The sequence below is a fragment of the Phyllostomus hastatus genome, unplaced genomic scaffold, assembly GCF_019186645.2.
Source record: "Phyllostomus hastatus isolate PE091 unplaced genomic scaffold, TTU_PhHast_1.1 phas_scaffold_216, whole genome shotgun sequence".
Taxonomy (NCBI): domain Eukaryota; kingdom Metazoa; phylum Chordata; class Mammalia; order Chiroptera; family Phyllostomidae; genus Phyllostomus; species Phyllostomus hastatus.
In genome coordinates, this window is record NW_025334018.1 from 3,041,479 (window position 1) to 3,066,432 (window position 24,954).

Genomic DNA, 24,954 nt, shown 5'->3' on the forward strand with positions numbered 1-24,954 from the left:
GTTACCATTTGCCCATCTGCTTTTTAGCTTTGAAGTTTTTGTTGCTGTTACTCTTTTCTCTCATTCTCCCTCTCCTTGTAGGCTTTTACAAAATTCCTTTCTGTTGTTTTCATGGGAGCTCAAGAGGGAACAAAGACAGGTGGGTGGTTTAAACTGCCCATTTTGCCCTGGCTGGTGGGGCTCAGTTGGTTGGAGCATTGTCTGGTAAACCAAAGGGCCGTTGGTTTGATTCCTGGTCAGAGCATGTGCCTGGGTTGTGGGTTTGGCCCTCTGTCAGGATTTCTCTCTCTCTCTCTCTCCCGCACCCCCATTTATCTCTGGAATCAATAGATGTATCCTCGGGTGAGAATTAAAACCAAAATGTTAACTGCCTATTTTAACAGTAAGTTTCTCCTTATCCCTTTAACCTGTGAAAGTATGGATATTCCCTGGCTGGTGCGGCTCTGGATTGAATGCTGGCCTGCGAAACAAAGGATTGCCAGTTCAGTTCCCAGTCAGGGCCCATGTCTGGGTTACGGGCCAGGTCCCCAGTTGGAGGTGTGTGAGAAGCAACCGATAGGTGTATCTCTTATTGATGGTTCTCCCCCTCTTTTTCTCCTTCTCTTCCCTTCTCTCTAAAAATAAATAAATAAAATCTTTTTTAAAAGGTGGATATTATTTCTCAAATTCTCTGCCAGTTAGCTATCCATGGATACTTTTCTGCTCTTATCCTTTTAAACTTTGCAGTTGATCTGTTACTTGCTCATTCCTTTAAACTCCCTATTCGCTTTCTTCTGTGATTCTAGGACTCTCACCTCAGGCTTCTCCTTCGTGAACTCTTCTTCCCTTGCTCTCCCCTTAAATGTCAGTGTTCCACGGTAAATTCAGTGTGTGGTCTCATCCAGATTTGTGATTTTTCGTATTATCTGTCTCCTCATGATTTTCTAATCTGTATCTTTTGTTTATTCTCTCCTGAGTCCCAGCTTAGTGTAGCCAACTGTCTGAAGGAATTCTTAACTCGGCGCCTCACCGACTCCTCCAGTCGAACTTACATCTCTCCTGAGGCTGTAGCCTCCAGCTGTGCCGGTGTCACCACTGCCGAGAGCAGACTCTCCTCCGCCAATTTACCTCTTCTGCAGTTTGTGTCTTCGTGTGTGACATCCCTGTCTCAGTCCACAAAACTGGGGGTCATCCTCAGTTCTTCCTGCCAGACCCCTGCTATGTCTGTCAGTCATCTCACCTCAGTTTTCTTATCCTGCTTCCTGTTCTGCTGCCCACTGCAGAGCTCAGGCCTTTGCTACACCTGGATTAGCGCAGTAGTTTCCTAACTGGCGTTTCTACTTCTGGCTCCATTTATTCTGTCCCTCACGTCGCTGCTACAGCCATCTCTGTCTTACCCTTCAGGGTACAGTTGGGACTGCTTGGCATGGCTCAGAAGGCCTATCCTGCCCACCTCGGACTTGTCTTTTGAAGTTTCTCCACATTCTTTTGTTGTAGCCAGACCAGTCTTTTTGTGGTTCCTTAAACAAGTTCATGATTTGAACATGAAGTGTACTCTGCCCTGCCTCATGTAGCAAACTGTTCCATTAAGAGTCATCTTTACCAGTTGCACTTGCTCCAGAAAAATCTTTATTGTTCAAGTTTGAGTTGTATGTCATTTTTGGTATACATCTTTGTGCTTTTTTACACAGAATGTCATTTTCAGCCTACTTTACTGTTTCTCTCACTAATCCATAAGCTCCTGAGGAGCAGGAATTGCTTCTTTTATTTGTATGCTCAGCTTGTAGCACAGTGCCCAGCACATAGAAGGCATTCGACAAGTGTTGAATGAATGGATGCTTATTGTCAGCGGGTGTTTATTGTATGGATGTTTCTGTGACCTAACCTTTTCCCTTCCTGGTGACCAGAATGGGGATTTTCAGTTAAACTCTACTAATTAGTAGTGAAATCTTTATTAAGTAGGGGTAGTTCAGTTTGAAGTGCAGAAGCGTGCAGCGTGTGCTATTTCTAGGCATGTGTGTATGGGCGTGTGCCCGTTTGTGTCTCAGTGTGTCTCAGTCAAGCTACTGCCCACCATACCCCGCAACCTGACAGAGGGCGATGTTTCTGAAGGAAATGCAGCTCATGCTTTGTTTTTTGATGGTCAGTTTTATAAGAAGACCAAACAGCTGCCCATCTTAGGGAAGTGCTGTGAGGAAATCCAGCCACATCAGTGGAAGCCGCCTGTGGAAAGGGAAGAACACCGGCTTCCATTCTGGTTAAAGGTAAGCCTTCCTCCTCAGCATAGGTCAGAGGCAGAAGGTCACTGGAAGCATCAGGGCTACTGTGCACCTCTTATGCTTCAGTTGCAGAGCTAGGACTTCTTACCTTTCTCACTTGTCCTTCTCCTCCTCCCTCCCACCAGGTGATTCTGCAATTTTTTTTTTAATTGACTTTAGAAAGAGACAGAGAGAGGAAGGGAGAGAAAGAGAGAAATATCAACTTGTTGTTCCACTTATTTATGCATTAATTGGTTGATTTTTGTATGTGCCCTGACCAGGGATTAAACCCATAATCTTGGCATATCAGGATGAAGCTCTAACCAACTGAGCTACCTGGCCAGGGCATTCTTCAGCCTTTCAAAAACAGTGGGTAAAATGATAGTTTCCTATATTCAGAGAAGAGTTTCTAGAGCACACAATTGGAATGTAGTCTTTGTAGAAATTTGACATTGTGTAGAAAACTCCTTCTTGAAAACATTATTTTGAGACTATCCTGGAAAGGTCCCTAAAATCTAGAAAACCCTGTTTTAATTTAATTTTGTTTTGTTTTGTTTAGTTTACCTATTTTATTATTTTTTGTTTACTACATTCGGACGCGTGTTGGATCAGAGTGTTCTTATTCTCAATAGGCCAGTCTGCCGTCCATCCAGGAGGAACTACAGCGCATAGCTGACGGCGCCAGGGAGGCGGGAAATGTGACTGGAACCCCAGAGATCAAGCCGGACCCAGACCTAGGAAAAGGCAGTTCGGAATTGGGGAATGAGACTCGGTACCCACTGCTGTTACCTAAGGGTGTAGTCCTGAAACTGAAGCCAGTTGCCAACTGCTTTTCTAGGAAGGGCTGGAGACAGAAGCGGTCATCAGCCCTGAAGCCCCTCCTTATCAGGCCCAGCCCCTCTCTTCAGCCTAACTCCAATTCTGGGAAAATACCACTTAGGTCAACTCAGTCAGAAGCCCCTCCGAGCAAAATGGTGGTTCGGATTCCTCACACAATCCAGCCAGCTACCGTCTTACAGCCAGTGCCAGCTGTCCCTCCACTGGGGGTTACTGGAGGCAATAGTTTTGAGTCCTCAACAGTACTGCCTGCTGTACCCCCTGATTCCAGGACCAACTTCCCTCCTTCTGAGCCCCAGACCCTGCTGTCCTCTGCTCCTGTGCCCAAGATAATGCTGCCTTCACTTGCCCCTTCCAAGTTTCGAAAGCCGTATGTAAAACGAAGGGGCCCAAAGAGAAAGGGGGCCAAGACGTCTCTCTGTTTGAAGTCTGTTCCCCTCATCAACTCCGCACCTGTCATCTTCACCGTTCCTGCCACCACTGTGAAGGTCGTGAGCCTTGGAAGTGGCTGCAACATGATTCAGCCTGTCAATGCAACTGTGGCCCAGAGTTCTCAGACCCTTCCCATTACCACCCTGTTAGTTAACCCTACTTCCTTCCCCTGTACATTGAACCAGCCCCTGGTGGCTTCCTCCATCCCACCCTTAATTGTTTCTGGCAACTCGGTGAATCTTTCTGTACAGCCCACCCCTGAAGATAAGGCCCAAGTGAGTAGGGACATTGGTTGTCCTTTGGATGAAGGCAAAAATGCCTTTCAGGGCCTAGTACCCAAATTAGAACCCCAGGAGCTGTCTCCTCTCTGTGCTACTGTCTTCCCCAAAAAGGAGCACAGCCCAGAGCCCCCACCGTCAGATAGAGTGGGCCAGGAGGAATTGTCGGAGAGCAGTGCCTACGTCTGGACCGTTGTGAAAACAGAGGAGGGGAGGCAAGTTGTAGAACCACTGCCCCAGGGCTTCCAGGAATCTCTGAGCTCTCCTGGAGATGTAGAGAAAATTGTCAAGGTGGAACCTAAAGACTGTGGGGAGGAGATCTCCAGTGGATGTCCAGAGCAGACCGTTTGTGATGAAATCAAAGAAGAATACTCGGTGGGACTGGACACTGGCTCTCCCAGTGAGGAGTCAAGGGGTACAAGAGAAGCAAAGAAACAGGCGGTCTTACAAAAAGAGGAGGAGAGGAGTCAACCACCTGTAACATCTTCACCTTCTCAAGAGCCTCCTGATGGGGGAAATTCAGGAATTGTGAGCAAAGAATCTCCAAAGAATGCTTCATCCTCCGCTCACCCCGAAATGGTGCTTAACAGCCCCCTTGGGAAACCCGAAGACTTACCCAGCAATGACGGTCAGTCAGCGGAGACCCCAGCTGGGCCGGAAACTGGAGGAGAGAAGGAGGGGCCGGAGGAGGAGGAAGAAGAGGACTTTGACGACCTTACCCAAGATGAGGAAGATGAGATGTCATCAGCTTCTGAGGAGTCTGTGCTCTCCGTCCCAGAACTCCAGGTGAGAGTTGGGGAATATTCTCATTTATTTTGTGGATTCAGTAATGTGTTTAATTCATAAATAGGCCACCTGCTTGCTTGCTGCACTATAGATACTTGTAAAATCATTTTTTTGACTTTTGAATGAGTTATGGGACATAACTTTGGGTTTGAGTTTGTGAGAGGGGAGGGAAAGGGTAGAACTGACTTACTATATTTGACTTAAACACATATAAATGTTAAATTGAATCACTTAAGCACAATTTAAATGCCTAAAAAATAGATCGTAAGTGTGGACTGTAGCAAAGAAAAAGTGTTTTCAGAGTAGAGGGTACCTTTCAAACACATCCCAGCTACCCCTGTGACTCCGTAACAGAGAACCAGGCTCGGACAGCTGTGGTGCCTGCCCACCCCCAACGCACACACTTCACTTGATCATCCTCAGTTCCTCTTGAAAAACTCTGTTCAGTCACATGGTGAGCCATTACCACCCCTTACACTCTTTGGTGGGGGGCGGGTTTGCAGGAAACAATGGAGAAACTGACTTGGCTCGCATCAGAAAGGCGGATGAGTCAGGAGGGTGAATCTGAGGAAGAAAACTCTCAGGAAGAGAACTCTGAGCCTGAAGAAGAGGAGGAAGAAGAAGCAGAAGCAGAAGGAATGGAAAGCCTGCAGAAAGAGGATGAAATGACAGATGAAGCCATTGGAGACCCTGCTGAGAAACCTCCTGCCACCTTTGCTTCACCCCAGACTGCTCCAGAAGTGGAGCCCAGTAGGACCCCACCAGGTGAGTCTGGCAAACCTGTATGAGGGGCAGGTCTCAGTTCCCCTTACTGTCTAAAGGACATTTGCAGAGTGACTACCTCGCAAATCAGGTGACAAGTTTTCAGAGCTCCTCTGGATTGCCCTGCAACCTCCCTTCCCTCAAACAGGTATTCAACTTGGTGCCTTTACAAAGAAGAGATGCTCAGAAATTTTTTAAATTCTCACCAGCTGCTAGATTTTTGTGTCAGGTTCATCCAAGTTTTTATACTGGTTCTTAATTTATCATGCATGGGGCTAAAAGCTGTGTTTATTTCAGAATACACTGCTTACTCCTCACCTAGACATAGTCTCTTGAGAGCCCAACATAAGGCCATGCTCACTTTTTTTTTTTTAATTAATTTATTTTTTAATATATTTTATTGATTATGCTATTACAGTTGTCCCATTTTTCCCCCCTTCACTCCCCTCCACCCTGTACACCCTCTCCCACCCATATCCCCCCCTTTAGTCATGTCCATGTGTCATAAGTTCTTTAGCTTCTACATTTCCCATACTATTCTTACCGCCCCCCCTGTCTATTTTCAACCTACAGTCTATGCTACTTATTCTCTGTACCTTTTCCCCCTCTCTCCTCCTCCCACTCCCCTGTTGCTAACCCTCCATGTGATCTCCATTTCTGTGGGTCTGTTCCTGTTCTAGTTGTTTGCTTAGTTTGTTTTGGTTTTGCTTTAGGTGTGGTTGTTAATAATTGTGTTTGCTGTCCTTTTACTATACATGTTTTTTCTTTATCTTCTTTTCTTAGATAAGTCCCTTTAACATTTCATAAAATAAGGGCTTGGTGATGATGAACTCCTTTAACTTGATCTTATCTGAGAAGCACTTTCTCTGCCCTTCCATTCTAAATGAAAGCTTTGCTGGATAGAGTAATCTGGGATGTAGGTCCTTGTCTTTCATGATTTGGAATACTTCTTTCCAGCCCCTTCTGCCTGTAAGGTCTCTTTGGAGAAATCAGCTGACAGTCTGATGGGAACTCCTTTGTAGGTTACTGTCCCCTTATCTCTTGCTGCTTCTAGGATTCTCTCCTTCCTTTTTACCTTGGCTAATGTAATGATGATGTGCCTTGGTGTGTTTCTTCTTGGGTCCAACTTCTTTGGGGCTCTCTGAGCTTCCTGGATTTCCTGGAAGTCTATTTCCTTTGCCAGAATGGAGAAGTTCTTTATTATTTGTTCAAATACGTGTTCTATCTGTTGCTTTTCCTCTTCTCCTCCTGGTACCCCTATAATTCGGATGTTGGAATGTTTAAAGATGTCCTGGAGGTTCCTAAGCTTCTCCTCATTTTTTTGAATTCTTATTTCTCTATTCTTTCCTGTTTGGTTGTTTTTTTCTTCCTTCTGGTCCACTCTATTGTCTTGAGTCCCAGTTTCCTTCCCATAGCTATTGGTTCCCTGTGTATCTTTGTTCATCTCTTTTATGGTAACCTGCATTTTTTTCATCTAATTTGCACCCAAAATCAACCAATTCCATGAGCTTCCTGATCACCAGTGTTTTGAACTGTGCATCTGATAGATTGGCTATCTCTTGGTCGCTCAAAAGGATGAGTCCTGGGGCATTGATCTGTTCTTCTGTTTGAGACATGTCTCTCTCTCTCTTTTTTTTTTTTTTGGTCTGGTTGCGCCTATTCCGGTGAGAGGTGGAGCCTTAGGTGTTCACTGGGGCTGAGCACCCCAGTCGCTGGATTGTGACGTTATATGTGGGGGCGCGGGCAGGGGCGGGAGGGAACAATGGCGGTAGCTGCGTTCTCCTGGGACCTCAGTCCCTTCACTGGGTCCGCCAGCTGCCGCTTGCATACTCAGGGTCCACCCGCTGTGATCTTGTGCGCCCCAGATGCCTCATGCGCCCCCAGTTGCCTTATGCACCCAGTTCTCCCTGTTCTCCGTGCACCGCGACCGAGCTTGGCTGTTCCTCTCCGCCCCTCCTACCGGTCTGGATGAACGGGTCTACTTCAACTTCTTGGCTGTCCGACTTCCATTCAGATAAATTCTCTGTCAGTTCTGGGTGTTATTCTGCCTCTAAATTGTTGTTGTTCTAATCTTGGTTGTGCGTGGAGGTACGGTGCATCCACCTATGCCTCCATCTTGCCGGAAGTCTCCATGCTCACTGTTGAGACTGCTGACTTTGCATAAAACTGCCCTGATGGAGACAGACATGCCTCTTACACCACCTTCCCAGAAGCTTTTCTCCTGCGCTGTTCCATACCGTTGCAAAGGTCTGGAAGGGGTGGGTGCATGTGATCGGATGGGAACAGCAGGGGTTGCAGAGAGGAAAAAACAGTCTTTTTCGCATGTACTCTCAGGAGAGAGCATCAAAGCTACTGGAAAAGGCCGGAGTAATCATCGAGCTCGGAACAAGCGGGGCAGTCGGGCCCGGGCCAGCAAGGACACCTCCAAGCTGCTGTTGCTGTATGATGAGAACATCCTCGAGAGGGATCCACTCAGGGAGCAGAAGGATTTGGCCTTTGCTCAGGCTTATCTGACCAGGGTAGGTAAATGCTGTTTCCTGTTACTCTTATTTCATCTAAATGAGGCTACTTCTCCTATAAGGGAGGTATTCTTAAAATGAAGTCTGGCCCTGGCTGGTGTGGCTCAGTGGGTTGAGCACTGGCTTGCAAACCAAAAGGTTGCTGGTTCAGTTCCCAGTCAGGGCAGGGCACATGCCTGAGTTGTGTGCCAGGTCCACATCACACATCAGTGTTCCTCTCTTCCTCTCTACCTTCCCCTCTCTCTAAAATCTCTGCCTTTGCTCTGTGTGAGAGAACCACAAGGGGACAGAATTCAGTCTCATAAACAGGTTTATTAGTAGTACCTTAGCATTGCTCCTCTGTTGCCCAGAAAGTGGGGAGAGATGATACCACCGTCCGTCATCAGTAAGAGGTTGTGACTTTGCTGAGTAGGCTAAAATAAAGACCTTTACTGTGCCCTTGCCTTGTGAAGAAAGACCTTTGGTACACTGCCAGAGAGTGGGTCTCAGAGAAGCGCCTTGATCTCCGCAGACATGAACCAGCGTGAACCAACCTGTTCCCCTGAGTTGTCCTGGGTAGCCACCTCATTCTTTTGCTAACCACCTGGTTCCTTTATCCTCTAAGCAAAGTAGAGTGCTAGCAGTGATAGTCATGGATTTTTCTTGTCTCCTAATATTTTACTAACAATCCCAGTTTTTGTATTGTTTACCCTCAGATGATACCATGCTGAAGTATATGTATGGAATACTTCTTATCTATTTCAATATAGAGCTGAGATCAGAAAAGACGGGTTAGGGCCATGAGCTAGAGCCAAGCTTACCTGGTTTTGTGGAGGGGGAATGAAGGCTCTTCAGTTGTACGCTACCGGAAAATGAGCTGTGCCTTTCTCCTTGTCTTCCATTAACAGTCAGGCCTTAGAGCCTATCAGAGGAGGGACCATTCTTAGAGCTCTCTAATTATAACTCCTCATCGCTTGGTGCTGCTATTGTTTTGTGGCAACCCAAAGAAAGGGCACTGGTGATTGAAAGTCTCCCTGTACAGGTACGAGAAGCCCTGCAGCATATTCCTGGCAAGTATGAGGACTTCCTTCAGGTTATCTATGAATTCGAGTCAAGTACTCAGAGGCAGACGGCTGTGGATCTCTACAAAACCCTGCGCATTCTACTCCAAGACTGGCCTCAGCTCTTGAAGGACTTTGCTGCTTTCCTGTTGCCTGAGCAAGCTCTGGCCTGTGGATTAGTGAGTAGATGGGCAAAGACAGCACATTGGGATTCCCAGGTCAGGGTGAAACTGTTTGAATGGAGTCGAGTAACACTTTCCCAGCCTCCTGACTGCTTCCAGTTAGATGGCTTTCTCCTCGCCTCCTTCTTTTCAAAGGATGATCTTCCAACTTCATCCTCCCATTTTCTTTACATGGGGAATGGGGGACTTTATGCACTTGCCATGAAGACCTGTTAAATGATATGCCCTTTACTCCTCATTGTTGTGAAACGGACATTCCTTGATCAAGTATTTAATGAATGCCTACTATGTGTTAGGCAAAGTCCTAGGCACTAGGAATATAGTAGTTATAAAAGATTAAAATCTTTGCCCTTTCCCTGGCCAGTGTGGCTCGATTGGCTGGCCACCATATCTGGGCTGCAGGTTCAGCCCTGGTTGGGGCGTGTACAGGCGGGAGCCAGTCGATGCTTCTCTCTCACATCAGTGTTTCTCACCCCCCTTTCTCCCTCCCTTCCCCTCTCTCTAAAAAATAAATAAAATTTAAAATAGAAGATTTTTTTTTAAATCTTGCCCTCATGGTAATTACTATATTATGTTCTATATGAACAACTGTAAATCTATTTTATCCCTCCCTTATATTATAAAAATTATAAAATAGGTATAAATAGTATATAGTATATAATGCTTTATAGTGATAATGCTCTGTAGAAAAGTAAAGTAGGAAGCAGAAATAGAGAGTAGTAGGTAAATGGGTGAGGGGTGGAGTGTTGCAATTTTGTACATGGTGGGTTGGGAGGGCCACTATGGTAAGGTGACATTTGAAATGTTGGAGACTAAGTGTCTGAATATGAGGGTTATCCCAGTAGTTCTGGGGTCTTTGTCATGACTGAAAACACAGGAATAAAGGGTATGACGAGATTGTTCCGATAGTCTTAAGGCAGTTAAATGGTAACGGAATGATTGTGCACATCGTGCAGATCTTCCTGTATTATTTTGAGGATCAGATGAATGTTTATGTGAAAATCCTTTGTAAACTGAGTGCTACATCACTTTGAGTGTCTGGTTTCACAATCATGAAATAATAAACGACTTTTGAATTGTTTATTGAGATATGCACATCTCTTGAATCTTTGATTCATATCTTAGTTATCTCAAATTAGTAGTCCCCAGAAACCCGAGGTGGATAAATGCTTACATTTGATCACACAGTTGTAAACTAGAGCCCTGTCATCTCCCTGTGCCTCCAGCCCATTTTGTTCCTTTGTTCTTATGTTCAGGTCCTGCACTAGCTGTATATGTGACTCCTCTTTTGCCCTCTTTTCACTCTGGTAGTTTGAGGAGCAGCAGGCTTTTGAGAAGAGTCGCAAGTTTCTTCGGCAGCTGGAGATTTGCTTTGCAGAGAACCCCTCACACCACCAGAAGATTATCAAGGTCCTCCAAAGCTGCGCAGACTGCCTGCCCCAGGAGATCACTGAGGTACTTTTTCCTGTTCTGCTTCCTTTCCTTTGTCATCTGGGCCTTAGGCCCTCCTTCCCTTCTCCCTTTGCCTAACCTGGTCTATATCCTTTTGCTTCTAAGGGAGCTTGCACTTCCTGGGGGGGCTTGGCTAAAGCATAAAACACTGAAGTAGGGAGTGGTTGCCACCTGAATCCATATCCTGACTGATCTTTACAGGCTTAGGAATGCCATCTATGCCCTGGAAGGGAACATTTCAAGGAAAAGGGTGATGGGTCTTAGGAGAAGCTTGGCTCCTTGCTATGCTTGGGTTAAGCTAGAGATCAGTATGGCAGGTTAGAGAGTATTGTTACTAGGAATCAAAACTTACTGCTTTGTTTGTTTGTTTGTTTTAAAGATTTAATTAGTTTATTTGTAGAGGAGAAAGGAGGGAGAGAGAGCGAGAAATGTGGATTAGTTAGTTGCCTTCTGCATCTCAGCTAGGGACCAAAGGGGGCAACCCAGGCGTGTGCCCTGAACGGGAGTCACACTGGTGACCTTTCACTTTGTGGGATGACACCCAACCAAAAGGCTATTTTTTTTTTTCCACATCTTACATTAATTAATTGTTAATTAATTCATTCATTATCCTCACTCAAGGACATGCTTATTGATTTTTACAGAAAGGGATAGAGAAGAAGAGAAAGAAGGAGAGAAACATCGATGTGAGAAACATTGATCAGTTGCCTCTTGTATGTGCCCTGACCAGGGTCCAAACCTACAACCTAGACATGTATCCTGGCTAGGAATAGAACCCATCACATTTTGCTTTATGGGACAGCCCTCCAACCAACTGAGCCATATCCATCAGGGCCAGAACTATTGTTAATACTCCTCCTGTGTAGGCAAGAAAGGAAGGAGAGGAAGTTAAAGAATTCTTAGCTGTCAGCTCTGGCTGGTGTGGTTCAGTGGATTGAGTGCCACACTGCGAACCAAAAGGTTGTTGGTTGGATTCCCTGTCAGGGCACATGCCTGGGTTGTGGGCCAGGTTCCCAGTGTGGGGCATGTGAGAGGCAACCACACATTGATGTTTCTCTCCCTCTCCTTCTCCCTTCTATCCCCTCTCTCTAAAAGTAAATAAATAAAAATTTTAAAAATAAGAGAGAATTTTTAGCTATCAGCCCTGACTGGTGTGCCTCAGTGCATTGGGCATTGTTCTGCAAACTGAAGGGTCACCAGTTCGATTCCTGGTCTGGGCACACACCTGGATTGCAGACCAGGTCCCTGGTTCAGGGCATGCAAGAGGCAACTGATAGATGTTTCTCTCGCACATTGATGTTTCTTTTCCTGTCTTTCTCCCTCCTTCCTTTCTCTTTAAAAATAAATAAAATCTTAAAAAAAAGAATTCTTAGCTCTCAAGGAGAATCTTCTGTGTTTCTCCCAGTTGACTAGGGAAGTAGAACTTGGAAGTATATGAGATTGGTTTGGAATTTGGCCTAGAGAGGCTCTGTAGACTTCATCTTTCCCTCCACAACTCTTTGTAGCTCAAGACACAGATGTGGCATCTCCTAAAGGGCCATGACCATCTGCAGGATGAGTTCTCCATCTTCTTTGACCATCTGCGCCCAGCAGCCAGCCGGATGGGTGACTTTGAGGAGATCAATTGGACTGAGGAGAAAGAGTACGAGGTACAGGCCTGAGGCTGTGGTAGGGTCGTGAGGGGAGGAGGCCTCGTAGAGGAGGGAGCACCTGCCCAGAGCCTCAGTGGCACGGTCTTCTCCCCAGTTTGATGGCTTTGAAGAAGTGGCACTGCCTGATGTAGAGGAAGAAGAGGAACCTCCCAAGATACCCACAGCCTCAAAGAACAAAAGAAGAAAGGAGATTGGGGTCCAGAATCATGATAAGGTACACCAGGTTGTTGGAGATTGTCCATTTTTTCATGAATCAAGCCTTACTTTTCTGCCTAAGAGTTTCTCTGGCTTAGTGTGGTACAGAGCCCACAGGCAGAGCTGCGCCCTTGCTGAACAGGCGCCACTCTCAAATGCCTCTTTCGAAGGATCCGTTTCCCGTTTTCTTTCTAGCTCAGAGCTATTTCTCTTGGCCTTGGGTCTTGACATTTTCTGTTCATGTGAAGAAATAGAAGCAAGATTCCCCATTTAATAATAATGGTAATGGTTAGAACTTAGGTGTGTTACAAAATATCAAGCATCTCTTGAAAGTATTTTACGTGGACTATTCACTCATTTAATTCTCACAATAATCCTATGAAGAGGTTGCTCTTATTTGCATTTTACAGAAGAGGAAACTGAAGTTCAGAGAGAGGCCATTGCCAGGGTCTTATATTTAATAAGTTGCAGCTCTAAGATTTGAACCCAGGTAATCTGTCTTCAGAGTCTGCTCATATTCATTGCTCTCTCCTGCACTTCAGGAAGTAGCATTTTTAATCCATGGCCCTGTACTCCATGCCTTTTACTGTTTCTTAGGGAAAAACTGCGTAATAGCTGAATGGCCTTGGGCAATTTATTTAATCTGTTTGTTTCTTCATCATCGATCGGGATAATAATGGTACTTACGTCTTGTGTCCATTAAACAGAGAGTATCATTGAATGAGCCTTCCATATGTACAGAGTCCTTTGTCAAGGGGATTGGGAGAGAGGGGAGAGAAATCAGGGCACAGGGAGACAGAAACAGACAGATGAGTGAGTAGACATATCTCGTGGTGGAGCTCTCTAGTGACTTTGCCTGAGGTTATATTTGACTTAAATATTACTTGACACACCTGGGCAACCAAGACATGTCATTTTTTGGAGTCATTTTAAGGATTGTTTAAGGGATTCATAATAGACTTTAGTTGAGTTTGGGTGCTGATTTCCTCAGGCAATGTGAAGGGATGGTGTTTAATAAAAGAGAAAAGGCCCTGGCCAGGTGGCTCGGTTAGGGCATTATCCCGTTCACCAAAAGGTTGCGGGTTCGATCCCTGGTTGGTACACCTGTAGAACGCGACCGATCTCTCACTTTCTCTCCCTCTCTCCCTCCCTTTCTCCCTCTCTGCCCCTCTCTCCCCTCCCTCTTCCCCTTACCCTCTTTCTAAAAAAAAAAGAAAGGATGGGACTGGAGGGTCAAGGGGTAGTCCGAGCTTTCTCTCTTAGTACCAAAGTGCTTGGCAGCTAACCAAGCCCAGGTATCTTCTAGGAAGCTGAGTGGCCAGATGGTGCCAAGGACTGTGCCTGTTCATGCCACGAAGGAGGTCCTGACTCCAAACTGAAGAAGAGCAAGAGGAGAAACTGTAGCCACTGCAGCAGCAAGGTGAGGGGGAAACTGGTGCCGAAGGAGTCAGAGCTGCCTCTCTAGGTCAGCCTCCAGGTTGCCTTACTGTCAGGGTATTGTTCACTACCACAGATGTGTACCTTGCACACACACACATAGATTACAAATACAATCTTTTAAAAATAGCCCTGGCTGGTGTGGCTCAGTCAGTAGGAGCATCATCCCGTAACCAAAGAGTTGCGGGTTCGGTTCCTGGTCAGGGCACATACCAAGACCGCAAGTCAGATCCCAGGTCTGGGCGTGTACAGGAGGCAACCAGTCGAGGTTCCTCTTTCACATCGATGTTTCTCTCTTTCCCTTCCTCTGTCCCTTCTTTCTCTAAAAGCAATAAAGAAAGATGTCCTTAGGTGAGGATAAAATAAAAATAAAGATATATCATGGATTTTGCTTTTTAAAGAGAATTCTGTTGGTAAAGCTTTCAGAGTTGGGGGAAAAATCAACCAGTTCAAATATTTTCTTCTTAGATTATTATTTTTTTTAATGAAATGAACCTCTGTCTGGAAAAGATGCTAAAGGTGATACCGATTCTCTAGGGTAGGGTTGGTTGGCTTCAAAAATTCAGTCCGTAGGTAAAGGAATGGTTGAATCCAGTATTCTGTTCTGGGCATTTTAAATCCTTGGAGTAGGCATGCATCTTGACTGACTTGCTGAGCATTACAGTGGGGCTTCTTCCTTTTGTGGGCCCCTAAGTCACAGGAAATCAAGAGGTCCTTGACCCACAATGCCATCTCTGCAGGTTTGCGACAGCAAATCCTACAAGAGCAAGGAGTCGAATGAGTTTGGGGGTGGCAGCCCCCAACGAGAGGCCAGTCCTATGCTTGGTGCCAAGGAAGCTGGGCAGGGCAAGGACGCGATGGAGGAGGAAGCCCCAGAGGAACGAGAAACCATGGAGACCCCCCAGGGCAGGGCAGGCCGGAGTACCCGAAAAGGAGAGATGTCTGTTCCAGGTGAGGGAGCAGGCTGCCCACCAGGCCTTTCTCCATGGATTTCGGTCTTATTCTCACAGGCTTTGAACCTGTATAAATAACATTCTTTTCAAGGATGGACCACCATCTTTCTTACTAATAAACCAACAAGAACCCCTTCTCCTGTCCAGCCTTATCTCTCCCATGGCCTCAGTCCTCTTATATAAGGGACTTGAACTCCAACCTGCACCACACTCTTGGATTAGAATTATGTGACAGTAGCTCTCCAGCATGACCCGGCAGTAATTTGTAGCTTTGGGTGCATCTCAGCCCTGTTAGCACCCTTAGGTCTTTGTTTTCCTCCTGTGCAGGGTTGGCAGCGGGGAGCACTTTGCTGTCCCCTCAAGAACGGACTCTTGCAGAACCACAGCTCCTCCTAGATGGCCAGCTGCCCTGCTCACCAGACCGGACTCCTCAGCTTCCCTCCAGAACTGGAGCTGAACCGGCCACCACTGGGATGACGCAGGCTGGCCCCGAGGTTCTCTCCCGCCCTGAGGCACCCCTCAGGCTTCAGAACGAGGGGAAGGACCATGAGGCAGTGGGTGACTCGGAGGCTTCCGTGCTGGTCTGCGATGCTGCAGAAGCTCAGAAATGGCCTGGAATTGTCGAACCTTCTCCCTTTCTGAGTCCTGTTTCCTCAAGGACCAGAGATTTAGGGAGAAGACAGGTGTCTGGGAAACCAGATACTCAGGAGAACTGGCAACCTTCAGGCAAAGCTGGGGTGAAGGCATCAGACAAGAAGTCCCTTGCCCATGAATTTTCATCAGGAATTGATACCCCAGAGACTTCTCCCAAAGCCCCTAAAGGAGGTTTGGCTAAAGACAGTGGAATGCATGGCAAGGGTCCAGAGGGGGAGCAGCAGCCAAAGGCCGCAGAAGTCACAGTGTGTGCAAACAACAGTAAGGTCAGCTCCACTGGGGAAAAGGTGGTTCTGTGGACAAGGTAGGTGGGAATGGGGATGTGTGTTTGAAAAGCACATGGCCCATATCTGTGTTACTGATTTAGGACTAATCACAATACACTGGTTACAGGGAAGCTGACCGCGTGATTCTCACCATGTGCCAGGAGAAAGGAGCACAGCCCCAGACTTTTCGCAACATCTCCCAGCAACTAGGAAATAAGACCCCTACTGAGGTGAGTGGGAGGGACCCTGCCAAAGCTTCAAACTCAAGAGGAACAAAAGAGAAGGCCTGGCAAGAGGAGGGCAGGCTGTCCAGCTAAGAGGACATCAGTGGGTCGTTGTAAAGGTCTGGCTTGAGAAAGGGCTGACCTGCCAGGGTGTTTGGTAGTGGTTCTAGAAGAGAAAGGGCATTGGATGTTGAGGTGAAAGCCCCAGAGTTTCCATTCTAGCTTTGTTTTTGGACAGCCCCTTACCCTGAGTTCCCTTGTCTATAAGGAGGATGTAGCCCTGACAAGCTTACTGTGTGGGACAAATAAGATTGTTCAATTTGGTGTAATATATATATCGTGCTTATTGTTAAAGTTACTGGCTCAGGTACAGGAACACAGCCCTCCACCTCTCCTCCTAGGTTTCCCACCGTTTTCGAGAACTCATGCAGCTCTTCCACACCGCCTGTGAGGCCAGCTCCGAGGATGAGGATGATGCGACCAGCACCAGCAACGCAGACCAGCTCTCCGACCACGGAGACCTTCTGTCCGAGGAGGAGCTGGATGAATGAGACTCGGAGAGTGTGGGTGTCCTGTGCACAGGAGCCACCCCCCTGGTACCCCGATGAGGAAGAGGGCGCCTGTACCTTGCTTGTACACCCCCTGAGCTCAGTTTGCAGAGCTGGAGGAGCAGGGGCTGAGGACAAGGACAGAGGCAGGTTGAGGGTTTTCATGGCTTTGCCAGCCTCTGCCTTACTCAAGGTGTGTTATGAAGTCTTTAAAATTACTTTGTAAATAGCATTGAGGGAGAGTGGGGCTCAGTTCCTTTTCTACTCTTTTTAAGCTTTTTGTCGTCGTGATCTAAGGTACAGCATTTCTAAATGTAGTGAGTGAGTATGTTGTAGCCAGTCCCAGACACTGAGCTCCTGCATCGAGCACTTTTTATTGTAAACTAGTTCCTTCCTTTTGGAACTTTAGTCCATGAGGCTGTCGCCACCCTGGTAGCACTGTGCCAGACTGTGTAGGTCCTGCAGCAGCTCCTCTAGGTCGCCTTGTTCCACTCCGGCATCCATGAAGCTGGCCCAGCGCCTCAGGTCGAGTTTGGTGAGCTCCTTGGCCAAGTCTCCCAGGGTCTGATTCAAGGATGCAGAGGAACTGAGGGTTCCAAGCACTGGGATGCTCTCCACTGCTGCAGAGGGACAGAAAAGGGAAACCTGTAATCGGGTCGTTCCACTCGGAGACTGTTTTGTAGATAGGAAGGTCTGGGTCTTTACTGACTGGATTGTAAAGTAAACTGAGTAAGTTTCGTGCACTGTCCCCTTAGTATACCAGTACTCCAGAAGAACACTTCTCTTGAGGAACTGTAGAGTGAATAAAGGGATTTTTGTGACCTTTCTGAGTACCTTTATCCCAGAAGCTACAGAGCAAAACCTCTCTTGTGTTTGAAATCTTGGTTTTCTTTACCTCCTACATACCTGCTCCAGTTGGGGGGTCATCCTGAATCAGACCCTGCCGGCTGAGGCTCGAGGAGAAGAGGCGAGGATAAGGAGGGAGCACTCTGCAGGGAGTCAGCAGCAGGTGGGAAGAACTGGGGATGAGAGAAGTGCAGTTGAGTAACAAAGGGTCAAGGGAGGTCTGGGAGGAGAGCAGGAGCAAGCCTTTTACTGACCTCCTGACTCTAGGCTGCTGCTGTTGAAAATACTGGGCCAAGACTTCCTCCCCAGTGGTGCACGCGTGGAGCAGGGAGGGCAGCGGTGTCCCTGGGGTGAGGTGACTGCCAGAACAAAGCCAGAATCACTGTTAATCTGGGACAGCGTGAATAAGAAACTAAATTCCTATGACTTCAAGCCATCACCTGAACTGGGATGCTCAGCCTTTTTCTTTAAAGTGGGACAGAGGGAAGGAAAGTGGGACAGTGCCATGAGAGTGTCCAAGGGGTCTGGGGAGAAGAGGACATGAAACAAAGGTCCGACAAGGGCTCTGAGGGCCACTGACCCTCACCTGGTGTGACATGCTCTGTCCAGACCCCGCAGCACCACTGACTGGGCAAAGCAGCGCGTTCCACACGTGTCCCCACACGCAGACAGTGGGGTCCAGGGAGTGGTCCCTCCAAGCTGCACCAGGGCATCAGGGAGGGACTGGCTTGGAACCAAAGGGAAGGGGATGGCTGCTCCTGCTGTCACCACCTTCAAGGTAAGAACAAGATCAAGTTACAGAACTTACTTCTCAGTTCCGACCCAGCTCCTCCCAAAGCTTCATACCTTTCTCCCAGAGAAGGTCAGCATGTCAGCCAGCTGAACCATGGGGACTGGTGAGGAATGCAAGCGATAAGGAACAGTGACTGTGTCCAGGGCTGTAGCCAGGATGGCACTGCAGTGGAAGGGCAGAGCAGCCTGTGAAGAGGGTACAGAGAAGAGCACTTGGTCTTTCAGCTGGGAAAGACCGGACGCAGAATACTGATGGCAGAGAGGTATGGGGGCTTTGTGACAAAACGGTGTGTTTGGACATGCCCAGGACAGTGTGATCCAAGAGGCCACACCATAGCTGAGTTCAAGCTGAGGCTTTAAGAACAGAGCCCGTAACAGCGTCCCGTCACTAGCAGTCAGAACAATCGTATCGAAGCCTTACATCATAACGCAGGTGAGGGAAGTTGACAGGCGGGTCAGGCCGCAGTCCCAGGCTCCCACCCAAGGATAAGGGGCAGACCAGAGAGCTCTGAGCAGACAAGTGCACCAGACCAAACGCTGTGTTTAACAGGCGGTAGATGTTTTTTTGGGGCTCCTGCTGAAAGAAAAAGGGTTTTGTTTCAAGAACCTTCTCACTGGGCTGTCATCTTCTCATTTCTCCTGCCGTGCCACGTGAGCTTTTGTAAGTTGTACTTACCTGGAGACTGTAGGGACCAGGGAGCAGGCCCCAGGTTATTATTCCTCGCCCTGAATACTCATCTTGTAGCAGTTCTGTGGCCTTCGCACCTACCCCAGAAAAGCCGTCATGCAGGTCACACAGGATCTGGAAGCCCTGGGGAAAGGTGAGTGATGAAGGATGGTGGGATGAGAAGAGTTTCTCCCTCGGTGTCCACCCTGCCACACAGCTACCTGCAGGTAGTCACATTCCTCCACGTAGAAGTGCAGCCTGTCGTCCAGCTCTTCTAGGTACCTGGGCTCCTTCAGGACACTCTCCCCTTGGCCGAAAGCTTCCAGGAGACCTGCTTCGCTATCATGCATAAACACAATCCCAGAATTACAGTATTCCCTCTCTTCCACCACCCACTCCCCCTGGCCAGATCTCTTCTTTTCAGGGGAAGACGTCCTCAAGAGCCTCTTCAACATTGGGGAGAATTCATTTTCTTTCCTTACAGCGCCCCACCCCGCCCGTACCCATCATGGTTGTACTTCTGAATCACACAGATGCTCCGGGGATGGAGGTGCACTCTGAGGAAGTCTGACCAGACTCTGATGCTTTCTGTAGGGATAAGTGGCTTTGGAGTTGTAGCAGTGGTGAGTGGTGTAGGACCTTAAGAAAAAGCGGAGGAAATGTGCCTTTCTTAATGTTCCTGCTCTGCCCACTTCTCCATCCTGCAGTATCTGGACAAGTCTCACCTTTGCCATTGGGAATGGCTTTGACCTTCCAAGTACCATCACTTAGCGCCCCCTGTGAGGGATGAGACAAATCTACATTTAGTTTCAGGCAGTCTAAAGGCAAAAGATTTATCATCCCTGATTTTGCTGGCCACACCCTACAATCTCCTTCCTGCTCATGTAGTCAGACCTTGGGAAGAGAAGTGCTTCCTCTGCCCCAGTGGAGGCACTCTGCTTATAGCACTGGGTTTACAAGTTCAGGGTGGGCATGAGCTCTCCATCGTTCTCTCCGCAGAGCACAACGCTCGAATCTTTCCTACTGTACTTTCCTAAGCTCCAAGGGCCCTTCTTTTGCCTCTCTAACCTTGTTTCCTGAGCCCATTTCTTATGGCTCACTTCTACCCCTGTAACTTCCTAAATAAACATTCTCTTATAATTTAGCATTAAAAAGTTCAGGCCAGAGACCCTCACCTCTGCACTCAGAAGATCCTGGAGATAAGGGTTCTTGGGATAGAGTTCCTCTGTGTGTGTGGTGAGCTTCCCCTGCCTCAAAGAAATTGAAGACTAATTATAGTCGGGTTCCCTCTGTTTTCCACCCTCCCGTGTGTATCTCCCACTCCTCCAAACCACAAATACCATGCTATTGCAGCATCTAGCTGTTTGTTCCAGTAGAGTCCACTTTCCTGTTTTAGGGAGCTCAAACTACCTGCACAAAAATAACAGGCAATGTTAGATCAAAACCTAGTTATTTCCCTCAGCCAGTCTTTATCTGATCACCTAGCCTGCTGTCACCGTCCCTCCAGCACTTGGCACTTCCACGTTCTCCTGAATATAGATGAGTTAGGAAAAACCCTTGCCTAGGAGAATCTAGATTCCATCCTTTCCTTAGCTGTGGGACCTGGGGCAAAGATCCAGCGGTCTTAAAGGTGTGCCATATCACTGTCTCCAAAGACAAGCAGCCCATTCCAGAGATGGCTCGTGGGCGGAATAAAGTTTTGCCTTCAGTCCCTCGGGTATTTGCATATTGTGGTTAGCTCTCCCTAGGCAACGTGTCTCGCTGCCTTTCCGCCTAGTATGGTCGGAAGGTGTTGAAGCGAACGGATGCTAGAGACTCCGCACGTGAAATGGGCATTGGCTGACCCCGGCCACCGCCTCACCCTTCAGATCCATGAGGATGAGTCTCGGCGTGTAAGTCTCCTGGCCGTGCACCGTTTGGCCAGTCCGGTACAGGACGTCTGGGCACAGCTCGCTCGGCGGCAATTTGGCATTGGCCGGTTCGCGCAGCGCTGCATCCTGGGGAAGTACAGAAGGACTGGACGCAGCTGTGGCAAGATGGGCAAGCCGGAAGTAACGCCTGGAGACCCCCGAAAGTCTCCACTGGGGTAGCGGCCCAGAGACCTCACCTGCTGGTTCCACCAATGCGCTCCCACGAAACTGGCAAAATGTCCCAACTGCAATGTGAGGACTTCCCGGGCCCCGCCCGCCATGCCGCACTGCAGCGCTGGGTCGCAAAGCCACCGCCTGCTCTTTTGCTGCTCCCAGATGATTGGCTCGGCAGGCTTGTAGGCGGGGCCTCATCCTCTGCTCCTCATTGGCCTACTCACACATCTTTTCCCAGAGAATAAACGATTCATTGGATTTTAGAGATACCTCTCCTCATTCCCGCCTCTTCCTAACGAGAACCAGTCCGGCTTGCTCGTGGTTGTCAAGGGGCGGGGCCCACGCCGGAAGTTACAAGCTTTCGGGCTCTCGCGCTACGCTGGATTCTTAGTGTTGTTTTCTTCTCACGTCACAGTCTCTGGAGGGGCTCTCCCTACTTCTTACTGCTTTTTTATTATTTTTTTTTTTTGTCTGCTCTTGGTCTCTCTGTCTCTTCTCTTTTCAGCTTCAGGAAAAAATAAAACCTGGCTAGGAAAGTTGATGCTTTCCTGAAGCTTCCCACAGGTCCCTTCATTCCGGTCCAAAGGCTCAGCATTCCTGGTATCTAACCCTGTGAACTGTCTCTTATCTATCACAATGTTTAAATAAATAGGAGGACATATTCTTTTGCATCCGACTTTTGCTCGGTATCGCTTGTGAAGTCCTTCCCTGTTCTTCCATCCAGGTACTTCGAGTTTTCGTTGCTTCACAATAGTCAATTGTATGAAAATACAATTGATAATAGAAATTATCAATTGATAATTGATCAATTGATCAATTGATAATTGAAAATACACTGATAATAGACGCTGGGATTCTTTCCAGTTTGGGGCTATTAGTTGCTAAAATTAACATTATTGTGCATGTGGCTGTGCACCCATTACCATGGAGTGTAATTGTTGGGTCATCAGGTTGGATATATTTAAACATGGTAGGTAACACTAAGCCATTTTCTAAATTTCCTTACCAATTTACAATTCCACCACCAGTGTAGGGAAACTTTCAGTTGATGTTTCATAATCTTGCCAACATTTTAAAATTTAGTTCCTTATCACCGGTTTTAATTTTCCTGGTAACCAAAAAGGCAGAGAGCACCTTCTGATACGTTTATCAGCCATTTGGATATCCATTTTTGTGAAGTGAGCGTCAAGTCGCGCCCATGTTTCTTTTGGGTTGTCTCTTACTGATTTGTAGGAGTGGGTGCTTTATTCTGCATACAAGCCCTTTGTCAAGCTATAGGTGTTGAAAATATCTTCTTTCACCCTGATTGTCTTTTCATTTTCTTAAAGGGGGTGTTTTAAAGAACAGGGTTTTTGTTGTTGTTTTGTCTTTTTTGAGAGAAGGGAACGGAGGGAGAGAAATATCAATCTGCACCTCTTGCATGCATCCAGACCAAGGACAAACCCGAGTGCCAGGCACCTACCCTGACCTACCCAGAATCAAACCAGTAACCCCCTGCTTTGCAGGACAGTGTCCAGCCAACTGAGCCACACTGGTCAGGGCTAAATACCATGTTTTTTAAAGTGTCTTAGATTCCTAAGTTTACAAGGAGACTAAAAAAAGAGGAAGGCAAGGTGAGTGTTAAGGAGTGACAGAAGAATGACAGACAGCAAATGCAGACAAAGATCAAATTTAAATTTATAGATTGCAGCTATTAACTGAGGAATTTATTCAGATGACAAACATCCCCCAATCAGGCAACTGACAGATGTTTCTCTCCCTTTCCCTGCTCCTTTCCCCTCTCTAGAATCTAAGCATGTCCTTGGATGAGAGAAAAACAAAAATTCCAAAAAAAATTGCATGATAATTTTTGGAAAATGGGGTGGTTTCAGGATTTCAAAGTAACCATCCAAAGATAGCTTATTAATTACACTGGGGGGAAATGAGGGATGCCCAAACTGACCAAGTGATCAAACAGTGTTGTTACCAGAAGGGAACTGGGCCTGGAGTAGGTCTGCCTCTGATAGCCTGTGAGTTCTTGACTTCTGCAGGGAAGAGTTCACATTTATTACAGCTGGGGACAGTGAAATAAAGGAAGGGCTTAGGATAGAAGCAACAGAGAGAACCTAGGCAGATTTAGAAACGTTATAGGAAAGAAGCGGGGTATGCTGGACTGCATGAACTCCCTGAGAAGTGAAAGGCACAGTGACAGAAGGGAGCCCAGGTGGGGCTGCTGTTCTGTAGCTCACTGGAGAGTCAGAAAAAGGGGGCCTTACGGACAGGTTCAGGGGATAAGCCCTAGACAAGTTTCTCTCTCTTCCCTTTCCTTTCTCTTTAAGATCAATCAATAATTTTTTAAAAATACAGCCCTGTCTGGGTAATCGGTTAGAACGTCATCCTGATACACTGAGGCTACAGTGCAGGTTCGATCCCTCGTCAGGTCATATACAGCAGTCAACCAATGAATGCATAAATAAGTTGAATAACAAGTCAATCTTTCTCTCTAATCCAAGCCCTAACCATCACTACCATAAAGATATTTTAAATATAAGTCACAAATCCTAAAGGATGACTATAGTTTACTTTTTACATTTAAGTCTTATGATCCACTTTGAATGTCTGATATGAGGAAAGTGTCGACATTCATCTTTTTGTATGTACATATTCAATATCCCAGTAGTTTGTTGAAGATTATTTTCCCCCATTAAAGTCTGTGTTGAAGATCAACTGGCCATAAATATAAGGGTTTATTTCAGGACTCTTAGCACTGTCTTGATTAATGTAGGTTCATATTATGTTTTGCAAATAGGAAGACCTCCAAATTTGCTTATTTAACACATCATTTTGCATCTTTTTTAATTTTAATTTTTTATTTGAAGATCTTATTTATTTATTTTTAGAAAGAGGGAAAGGGAGGGAGAAAGAGAGGGAGAGAAACATCAATGTGTGGTTGCCTCTCACATGGCCCCCACTGGGGACCTGGCCTGCAACCCAGGCATGTGCCCTGACTAGGGATCAAACCGGCAACCTTTTGGTTCCCAGTCCGCACTCAACCCACTGAGCTACACCAGCCAGGTCTTTCACTTTTGCATCTTACCGAGGCAGCAGTGGTAGCAGTTTCTCTGAGTTTCACTCTGCAGCCCAAGGACAACAAGAAAAGCGCTGGAAGGAATGCCAAGAAAGACAAAGACCCAGTGAACAAATCTGGGGGAAAGGCCAAAAAGAGGAAGGGGTCCAAAGGAAAAGTTTGGGACAAGCTCAATAACCTGGTCTTGTTTGACAAAGCAACACATGACAAACTCTGTAAGGAAGTTCCCGAGTATAAGCTTATAACCCCAGCAGTTGTCTCTGAGAGACTGAAGATCTGTGGTTTCTTGGCCAGGGCTCCTAGGTAAAGGACGTATTTAGCTAGTTTCAAAGCACAGAGCTCAAGTAATTTACACCAGAAACATCAAAGGTGGGGATGCCTGAGCTGCTGAAAATGTATGAACAACAGATTGCGCCAGCTGTACATTTTTAAAAATCTTTTAACAAATATGTTTATTGATTTTAGAGAGGAAGGTACAGAGAGAGAAGCATTTATGTGAGAGAGAAACATTGGTTGCCTCCCATACGCACCCGATCAGGGATTGAACCCCCCACTTTTTGGTGTATGGGATGAAGCTCCAACCCACAGCCACACCAGCCAGGGCCAGGTACATATTTTGAAAAATAAAACTTTATCAAATAAAAAATAGTAATTTTGACTATTCTAGGTTCTATTTATTTCCTTATAAACTTTAGTATCAATTGTCAATTTTTACAACCCTGCTGAAATTTTGGTATTAATTTCATTGAATTTATAGATCAACTTCCCTCAGTAATATTCTATAGTTTTGGGGTACATCTTGCATTTCTTTTGTTCAAGTTGCTAAGTACTTTACTTTCCTATTTTGAATAGTTACTTTATTTCATTTTTGGATTTTTCATTGCCAGTATAGAGAAACACAATTGGTTTTTGTATATTAATCTTGAATTGTGACCTCACTGAACTTGTTTTTAGTTCTAGTAGATATTTTGAGATTTCTCACAATTTTCTATGTACAGAATGATGTAATCTGCAAATAAGACAGTTTTTACTTGGTACTTTCCA

At 46.6% G+C, this 24,954-nt stretch overlaps 2 protein-coding genes and 1 pseudogene across 9 annotated transcripts in view; 2 read left to right on the forward strand and 1 right to left on the reverse strand.

The window, feature by feature from the left end:
• GON4L (gon-4 like) overlaps positions 1-16,656 on the forward strand; it is an 83,329-nt gene extending 66,673 nt beyond the window's left edge. For all 5 annotated transcript variants that reach the window (XM_045861740.1, XM_045861741.1, XM_045861739.1 and 2 more), the window contains exons 20-32: positions 2,127-2,243; positions 2,870-4,570; positions 5,074-5,335; positions 7,667-7,851; positions 8,873-9,070; positions 10,385-10,528; positions 12,031-12,174; positions 12,272-12,391; positions 13,679-13,792; positions 14,550-14,760; positions 15,090-15,720; positions 15,810-15,912; positions 16,308-16,656. In XM_045861740.1, the coding sequence (XP_045717696.1) occupies positions 2,127-2,243; positions 2,870-4,570; positions 5,074-5,335; positions 7,667-7,851; positions 8,873-9,070; positions 10,385-10,528; positions 12,031-12,174; positions 12,272-12,391; positions 13,679-13,792; positions 14,550-14,760; positions 15,090-15,720; positions 15,810-15,912; positions 16,308-16,457 (4,080 nt within the window). In that variant the 3' untranslated portion in view covers positions 16,458-16,656. The remainder of the gene's footprint in view (positions 1-2,126; positions 2,244-2,869; positions 4,571-5,073; positions 5,336-7,666; positions 7,852-8,872; positions 9,071-10,384; positions 10,529-12,030; positions 12,175-12,271; positions 12,392-13,678; positions 13,793-14,549; positions 14,761-15,089; positions 15,721-15,809; positions 15,913-16,307) is intronic.
• Positions 16,657-16,809: 153 nt separating this feature from the next.
• Positions 16,810-21,022, reverse strand: MSTO1 (misato mitochondrial distribution and morphology regulator 1). Of its 4 annotated transcripts, none has more exons than XM_045861745.1 (14): positions 20,867-21,022; positions 20,621-20,756; positions 20,100-20,169; positions 19,935-20,010; positions 19,485-19,536; positions 19,263-19,347; positions 18,981-19,098; positions 18,769-18,903; positions 18,514-18,669; positions 18,147-18,278; positions 17,887-18,071; positions 17,555-17,659; positions 17,361-17,473; positions 16,810-17,074 (listed from the first exon to the last, which is right to left on the reverse strand). In XM_045861745.1, the coding sequence occupies exons 1-14, from the start codon at positions 20,948-20,950 to the stop codon at positions 16,860-16,862; spliced, it is 1,662 nt and encodes a 553-aa protein (XP_045717701.1). In that variant the 5' UTR covers positions 20,951-21,022; the 3' UTR covers positions 16,810-16,859. The 4 variants fall into 4 exon arrangements, with proteins under 4 accessions (XP_045717701.1, XP_045717700.1, XP_045717699.1 ...); XM_045861744.1 differs by having other exon boundaries at positions 18,514-18,666; positions 19,263-19,398; XM_045861743.1 differs by having other exon boundaries at positions 19,263-19,398.
• On the forward strand, positions 20,949-24,311 carry LOC123804576 (annotated as a pseudogene).
• Positions 24,312-24,954: the final 643 nt, after the last annotated feature.

Bases quoted from the DNA above. Each gene is read 5' to 3' on its own strand.
- MSTO1 (XM_045861743.1), bottom strand. From the start codon at position 20,950: ATGGCGGGCGGGGCCCGGGAAGTCCTCACATTGCAGTTGGGACATTTT. The intron at 17,660-17,886 runs GTGAGGGTCAGT...TTGTTCTGGCAG, and splicing joins GACAGAGCATGTCACACCAG to TCACCTCACCCCAGGGACAC. The intron at 17,075-17,360 runs GTATGTAGGAGG...GTCCCTCTGCAG, and splicing joins TGACCCCCCAACTGGAGCAG to CAGTGGAGAGCATCCCAGTG.